This window comes from Oncorhynchus mykiss, chromosome 13, assembly GCF_013265735.2.
Source record: "Oncorhynchus mykiss isolate Arlee chromosome 13, USDA_OmykA_1.1, whole genome shotgun sequence".
In the NCBI taxonomy this organism is placed as follows: domain Eukaryota; kingdom Metazoa; phylum Chordata; class Actinopteri; order Salmoniformes; family Salmonidae; genus Oncorhynchus; species Oncorhynchus mykiss.
In genome coordinates this window covers 44,856,585-44,864,849 of record NC_048577.1, presented here as the reverse complement: position 1 = coordinate 44,864,849, position 8,265 = coordinate 44,856,585, and the positions used below count along the sequence as shown (strand labels likewise).

The 8,265-nt window shown below is 45.2% G+C and overlaps 1 protein-coding gene across 1 annotated transcript; it reads left to right on the top strand.

Moving 5' to 3' along the window:
- Nucleotides 1-623: 623 nt before the first annotated feature.
- On the top strand, nt 624-7,913 carry LOC110486521 (riboflavin-binding protein). The gene is made up of 6 exons (XM_021558188.2): nt 624-781; nt 1,575-1,777; nt 1,942-2,035; nt 2,226-2,354; nt 2,484-2,580; nt 6,270-7,913. Exons 2-6 carry the CDS (start codon nt 1,615-1,617, stop codon nt 6,639-6,641), a joined length of 855 nt encoding a protein of 284 aa, XP_021413863.1. The 5' UTR covers nt 624-781; nt 1,575-1,614; the 3' UTR covers nt 6,642-7,913.
- Nucleotides 7,914-8,265: the final 352 nt, after the last annotated feature.

Genomic DNA, 8,265 nt, shown 5'->3' with positions numbered 1-8,265 from the left:
GCCTCATTGGGGGGGGGGGGGGGGGGGGGGGGGATGATGAAGTGCGGATTTTGCTGCAAGTGGCAGATTGAAGTTATTTGTGGGGCAATGGTTGTCAACAGGGAGATGTATTCCAATGCTCTCAGCATATCATACAGTATCAAATCTCATCCTTCACCTACCCTTCACACAAAGCCCTGACCTCTGGGTTTGTGGGAGGAGGGGAGGACAGGTGACTCAGTACTTGAGGAGGATGCACTTATACCAAGGACAACGCCGCGCCAACATGTTCATATAGGACCAAATCAATTTGACGAATCCACTGACAACCACATCCTGGTGTTTTTCAGTAACTGGTGTTTGATACAGAATGACACTACCTGGACATAATATGCTCAGGCCAAATCATTTAAAGGTCATCATATTACATGGATATCTTTCTAATGTATATGATACAAATGTATGTGTGTGTGTGTGTGTGTGTGTGTGTGTGTGTGTGTGTGTGTGTGTGTGTGTGTGTGTGTGTGTGTGTGTGTGTGTGTGTGGGTGTGATATGGATTACCAGCAAGGGGAGGTCGGAGGAGGAGGAGGTGGGGGAGGTGGCCAGGAGATTAGATGTCCTTCGGTTAAACCAGTGAGAAACTATCGTGCTGCCCCTGGGAAGAAGAGATCATAACAAGCATTCAGCCCGGAGGAAGAGCTGCGTAGAGTGGTGCTGATTCGACGACGATTCCAAAGCTGAGGAGACACGTCGCACAAGACCAAGCAGAATCAAAAGGAAAACGGTTTCTCCCACCGACAGGTAGGCTAAGGCAGGCGAGGCGTAAAGTATTTTTGTCGATAGTGGAAAATAAACAAATGGACATAGATTGCAAACTACGCAGTTGGGATGTTGTGGTGTTAAATCTTGCCATTGCCGTTATTTTGTTTAAAGCTAATCAAACATGGTTTTACAGTAGCCTATCTTTGCATTTGTTCAAGTCTTAATTATTTTCTCGTCAAATGATTAGTTGATAGTTTAGTTTGTCGGGTATGGTCATCGTTTAACTGAAAGAAAGTCAGTCATTTGTAGGTTTGTAGCTGATAGTCTCAAGTAGCCTACATACAGACGACCTACAATAACCAGCCTACATTGTTATACATCTAACAAAGCGCTTAGTAAACTCTGAAATGTGTTAAACTGTGTAAATGTGTAACTCATTTTCTATAAAATACTTAAACGGAAGTTCATAAGAAAATACCATATTTATTATTTAATCAGTTATTGTTATGCATGCTTAGCGTTATCCAATGGCTAGATAGGCTATAGCTTAATATTTCACAGGCTGTGTCATACATCACACCAATCTTTGAATCTCCTTATTCAGGCTAGATGCTCCATGGCACGTCATTGAATACAAGCTATGTTATGGACAGACTAGACCGTTTTTGATCAGTGGTGGTTGACCTTACTCCCTTTTTGATGGAAACATTATCTTTAGTGCTATAGGCAATAGGGAAACATTCAAATGTCACATTATTTTTAAAAAAAACTGGTCTTCATGTTGTATGGTTGGTTCCCTGAACCCGCTTTGTCTCCCGCTCCGCTGTCCAAGGTCCTGATTATAGCCGGTTAGCTGAACGCAGGTTGAAGAAATGGCTATCACGTCAAACTCCCTGCCGTTGGTCTGTGCATATTTAGCGGCTACCCTGATTGGTCGCATTTTGTGTTTGGAGGGTGCGTGTCTACAGGACGGTAGACAGAAGGCCACGCCCAGCCAGGAACCTCACCTGAAAGAGTGCACAATCTATGCTGAGAGTGAGTGAGAGCACTGTGCTTTTTAAAGACAACAACATGCATTGTCAAACCATGATAATGAGAGAAAACTTCTGTTGGAAGTTTGCTATCTAAATCCTCAATCCTCTTATGAGATGAGGTGTCTCCCCATGGTCATAATCTATCCATATCTGTTCTCTCATCAGATGCATGTTGTTCAGGGGATGACATCCAGGATCTTAATCCCATGACCAGTGAGAAGAACAGCCCCTGGGACAAGTGTGGGAAACTGAGCCCGAAGTAAGTCTGCAATTTACAGCGGCCTTTGATCATGACTAGCTGATATAACCAATATTTTCAATCTATCACATCAAAGCCAATAGCCAACAGAGACAAAACCATTGCACTGCTGGAGCAAAGAGAGAGTTACATGCTGTGGTCTACCCTCTCTCTCTCTCTCTCTCTCTCTCTCATCCATCTCTATGACCAGGTGTGAGGACTTCCTGAAGCGTGTGACCTGTTTCTACCGTTGTTCCCCTGATGCAGCCCGCTGGCCACACTCTCACCTCCAGTCCTCCATGCAGGCCGTGCCACTGTGCCACAGCTTCTGCCGTGACTGGTGAGCTCACTACAATAATCTAGGGTCCCCAATGTAAACTGTACTGAAGGCTCTGCGCTAATCACATCATCCAGCAGTATCAAATGTTGATCTGTCATCTGGTCATTGCAACATAACATTTTTCTTCAGGTATGAGGCCTGCAGGATGGACATGACATGTGCTCGTAACTGGGCCAGAGACCCCAGAGGACAGAACTGTACTGGGAACTGTGTGCCGTATCAGCAGGTAGGCTGTTGATTGGATGGGCAGCAGCCAGTCTCATGGGAGGGAGCCATGTTGAGTTGGCTGTAATGCTGTGTTGAGCTGTGTTTTAACCTTGCTATAAATATATATATTTTTTTATTTCAAAAAGAGATATTTAGACTCAATGATTCATTTCTTTGAGGAAGTTAAGAACTGTCCTAGTCTCTTTCTCTAGCTGTTTCTCTTATGATAGAGCTGTAGGAAGATATAGAAGCCTGGCATGCAAGGCTAGGTTAGCAAAGAATCATGGTAGTATAGCTGAGTCAGTGTTAGTTGTACTGGTACTGCTGGTCTCAGTGGTCAGTGAGGGGTTAAGGACACATAGCCTGGCTCAGTGGAATAAAGGAGGGGCTCTGCCAGGGGCGGATTGGGACCAAATGCCCTGGCATTTCTATCAAACCTGCTATTTTTTTCCTCGAGGCCCACACACCGGCCCATTTCTTTCCTCGAGGTCCCCACACCGGCCCATTTCTTTCCTCGAGGCCCCCACATTGGCCCATTTCTTTCCTCAAGGCCCCCATTATTAGCCAGATAATAATTATTTTGCACAAAAAAATCCAAGTTAGACAGGCCCACTGTGATAAAAAATGGTCCAGCCTGCCTGGCATTTGCCCAGAATGCCAGATGGCCAGTCCGCCCCTGGGCTCTGCTCTGTACTGTTCCACTGGACAGAGGAGGATATAAAAAGAGGCAGAGTGACCCAGGGCGTGTGCACAGCTGGGACCAATTGCGAACCTCCCAGTCACACACAAACATGCATGCACACCAGAGGAGGCTGATGGGAGGAGATGTAGGAGGACGTGCTCATTGTAATACCAAACACATCAAACACATGGAAAAACAACGGTTCCATTGATTCCATTCCAGCCATTACAGTGAGCCCGTTCTCCTATAACTCCTCCCACCAGCCCCCTCTGACACACACACACACACACACACACACACACATAATCAGTGGTTGGATGTGATGATGAGAGGTGACAGGAGTGTGTGTATGTTTATGTGGAAGAGGCAGGTCAGGGAACCACAAATATACCAAATAAAAACGTAATTATTGTGAGGCCATTCAATTAAAGTTCATCTGTTCTGAATATGAGGGTCCTGCTACACAGAGACCTCCAAAAGACCCCAAAAGGAGGAGTCAGAATGTTTGAACAAAACAACTCACATCTAATAGATATATTGTTTACACAAAAACAATATGTTCACAGATTTATGCTATTCATTAGTTTGACCCTTTTCTTAAGAGCAACTGACTCAAATGAGGTTGCAAGCCATTTGTGTCCTGGCATTTTAATGATCTTCAGCTGTTTAAAAAACAATTATTTTAACAGTCTGAGGTAAACAGTTTGTAGTTTAGACTGGAATGTTCCGTTTGATTCCTCGTCAGACAAAGGAATTGGGAATCTAACTGCACCTCACCCATTCACATGTCCTCTCTAATCGAGATGACAACGCTTCAGTCTGCCTCAGGGCCACTGTACACAGCACAGGCAGGCTCCAAATATATACACGGAAACACACACACACAAACAAACACATGCACATTGTGTACTCACATATAGGCTACACACACACACAAACAAACACATGCTCATTCTGCACTCACATATAGGCTACACACACACACAAACAAACACATGCACATACTGCATTCCCACATAAGCTAGACACACACAAAAACATTTGTACATGCACACACAATACTGCACACACACGTACAAACCATCAAAACGTCCCCTGGCCCTTCTCCCAGGCTCCTCTCTGGCTTTCTCCCTCATCATCTGTAAGCTCTGCTGGCTCCTCTCCATCTTCTCACTGGCCACAGCAATGTGCTGGGGCTTCTTAACATCATCAACAAGGAAACCAACACTCTCTTCACGCTCTCTACTCAAACACTGGTTATGAAGTGGGCAGTAACTCTGCACTAACATGTCCACAGACTGGCAAGCCTGTGTTGCGATAACAGCAGGTTGACATTTATTGGGATGAATCTTATCCTTAAGGCAGAACTGAGCGATTTCCTCTAGATCCAGCCAACGGCAAAGTAAAAATATGTTCTATATTGTAAAAATTAATGAAAACAAATGTAAGGTTAGGGTTAGGCACTAGGGTTGGGCACATGACCATGGCCGCCCCAGGAGAGCAGACTAGTAATAAGACCAGCTAGTAGCTATCTGCTGCACAGCAACAGCACTGTCCTTTTAACACAGTCAATATAGCAGTGCTTCCTAAATGTTCTGAGTGACTCATTCACTCCTTATCCCTCAGACAGACAGACAGGATGAGAGGAGAGGAGAGGAGAGGAGAGGAGAGGAGAGGAGAGGAGAGGAGAGGAGAGGAGGATGAGAGAGGGAGTGAGGAGTGAGGAGAGAGAGGAGAGAGGAGAGGGGGAGAGGAGAGAGAGAGGAGAGGGAGGAGAGGAGAGGAGAGGAGAGGAGAGGAGAGGAGAGGAGAGGAGAGGAGAGGAGAGGAGAGGAGAGGAGGATGAGAGGAGGATGAGAGAGGGAGTGAGGAGTGAGGAGAGAGAGGAGAGGGAGAGTGGGGAGAGAGGAGAGGAGAGGAGAGGAGAGGAGAGGAGAGGAGAGGAGAGGAGAGGAGAGTGGGGAGAGAGGAGAGGAGGAGAGAGGAGAGGAGGAGAGAGGAGAGATGAGAGGGGGAGAGGAGAGAGAGAGGAGAGGGGGAGAGGAGAGAGGAGAGAGGGGAGAGGAGAGGAGGGAGAAGGGAGGAGAGGGGGAGAGGATAGAGGAGGAGATGAGAGGGGGAAAGGAGAGGGGGGAGAGGAGAGAGGAGGGGGGGAGAGGGGAGAGTGGGGAGGGATGAGAGAGGAGAGAGAGGAGAGAGGAGAGGGGGAGGCAGGAGGGAGGGGAGAGGAGAGAGTAGAGTTGTAATGGTAGAACTTCTTACAAAGTGGGGATGACTCACTCCCCAGAGAATCAGAGCCTACAGATATAGGCTCTTAATTTGACCTATATTGTCACAGCAAAATAATCATTCAGAAACGGGATTTAAGTGCTTAGTCCATAATGTAGCTGGAGCTGTGGTTAAGCTATTAGCTGGCCAAAAGTAGGCTACATGAAAAGTGTAATACTGTTAATATAATTGTCTGTTAGATTGGGTTTTCAGTTCATTTATCTAAATAACAAAGCTCATCTGCATTGCTCGGGGTTACAGGAGTGATCAAACAAAGAGTGATCAAATTAAGAACCTACATCTGTAAATGTGTAGACCCACGGTGTCACTACCATTCTACTAATAAGCTTTTCCAATATCAAGTTTTTCTGAGAAATGTAGACTTAATTATGTTTTTTTTGGCCCTAAAACCTGAATTTGGATTAAAGTGAAGGGAAAAACATGTTTATTTCTCTCAATCAGCTGGCTTTTAGATGACAGATGAAGCATGACCTTGTGTGCTGCTCCCCCGTGTCTCTAAAAGCCTTTCTCTGTATGATGAGGGCACTAATGGATGGGTGAGAGAGGGGTGGGAGTGGCAGCTGCTGCCTGGCAAAGGCTTTGTTTTTTCAGAAAAGGTACACCTTTGTGTAATCAATAGTCCCAATTAAAACGAGTGCCTTAATCAGAGGTATACTTTGCAACACACAGAACAGATAAGGTCATATTGAATCTAATGTCAAACTACACCTCCAATGATTTGCTCTTTGCTACCACAGATGTACCAGCACGGCCGGGACCTGTGTGAGAGCCTGTGGGGGGACGCCTTCATGACGGTGGAGGATGAGGAGGAGGAACGGGAGGGGGGTGAGGGTATTAGCAATGGTAATGGTGGACGTCCCTGTGGATGCCTGACCCTCAGCCCCTCGGACAGGGAGGTGATCGCTGCCCTCAGGGCCCTGGAGGAAGACCCAGAGGAGCTGGACACCACCAAGAGTGGCTTGCCTCAGTATCGTGCCCCCTGCCACACGCAGCCCCAGACCAAGCCTGCCACACTGCCCCTGCAGGCGCGGAGGAGCAACGGCAACATTGTGATGCGGAAACGCTCGGTCGTGGTGGATGATGTGGAGGGTAGTGGGAGTGGGCTGTAGATGAACTGACAGAATCTGATCTCTGAATCTGTAGCTCTGTCCCCAAGCTGGGGTTGTCATATCTTGCTCCTATAACTAACCTTACCTCACATACTGTACCTCTCATGACACACCATTATAACCCATCAATCAAATGTTGCTTAGAGACGCTCCATGTTTTGAAGTAATACCAAACATATAAATCATTATGACATGACATGCCTTTAACACTGTGTAAATAATGTACGAATAGTGACATTGACCGTAACATTATTGTGAAAGGTAAAACAATCAACAGCTAACATCAAAGTGTATGACATCATGTTGTATTACAGTCTGTTGTTACATGGTACTTGGCCCAGGGACTGCAGTTGAGAATTAGCCGGCTGACTAAAACTTTTATACAGTAGTAATGTTGATTAATGTCCCCTGTCCCTGTAAAAGTAAATGTAATAAAGTAAAGTAGTTTCTAAAACAGGTGACACCATTCATGATCGCCATCAATGTTTGGCATGTAATTGTCAGTCATGTAAGCTCATTATTAACATATGTAGTCTTGCAGCTACATTAGTAGGCCTACAAATGAAAATATCTGTCATCTTGTGAGGTGCCTGGGACTACCTCGGTGCATATCATACTGTAGAGTTGTGTTTACCCATCAGTGGACTGCAGTAGTTTCTAAACTGTATTGTGTAACTATACCAGACTAGGCATAAAGGAGATATATGTACGTATCCATACTGAAGCGTCCAAAATTCCTCTATTCCTCAATCCTAAACACCTTTTTTTAGACATACCTGTACAACTGTCAACATGCTTGGCATATTTAACTGTCGTGATATAACGTAATGTACTACTGTTTTCTTGTCATGAAATGTTTGAGAGTGGAGGAGGGAGGTAGGGTGTTTGTGGTGCACAGCCACATCATTAGAGTGGTTGCCATCCTGCAACCATAGGAGTCAGTCAGCTGTTAAAAATGATGAAGTATTTTATATAGCTGGAGGAAGTCTTGAATTTCAGAAAGAGAATCTGCGCAAAGGACAGACTTAGACTGCTGATGTAGAAACATGACTCATGCCAGTAAGGCTTTTGTGTTAGTATTGATAATGCATCGGAACTCGATTCAGGCAATGTCATTCAAAATGCTGTGAAGTAGAATTAGAGCCAAACTCTATAGAATGTCTATAGAATGGAGGACCAAAAGGGAACCTGTTTGTCTGAGTGTGACATGAATCCCTATTTGGGGTTCTTTTGTTTCTTGACATCCTCAATAAACACTGGATTTCAAAATCATTCCATTGGTATTTGCTATTGTGTTGTTATTAGAGCCATTGCCAGATCAAAAGACATAGCAAATACGTGTTCTGTGTTCTCCATATGCAGCACTGTCCAACCGTTTGACCTGGCACCTCAGGATAAGAACACTGTGTATTCCAGGGATGATGTCATCACCCACCACGGCCGAAGGGTCGGTCCACCTCTGACGTTCTCACCAGTCCAGCTCAAGCAGGCAGACAGCTTGACAGTTTGATTATGGGAGTGAATAAAAATAGTATCTGTATTGTTCAAATTACAAAGGCGCCACATCAGAAGTTAAAGCCATCAATATGGTTGTTTTTGTGACACTCAAATGAGCAGTTTGAGT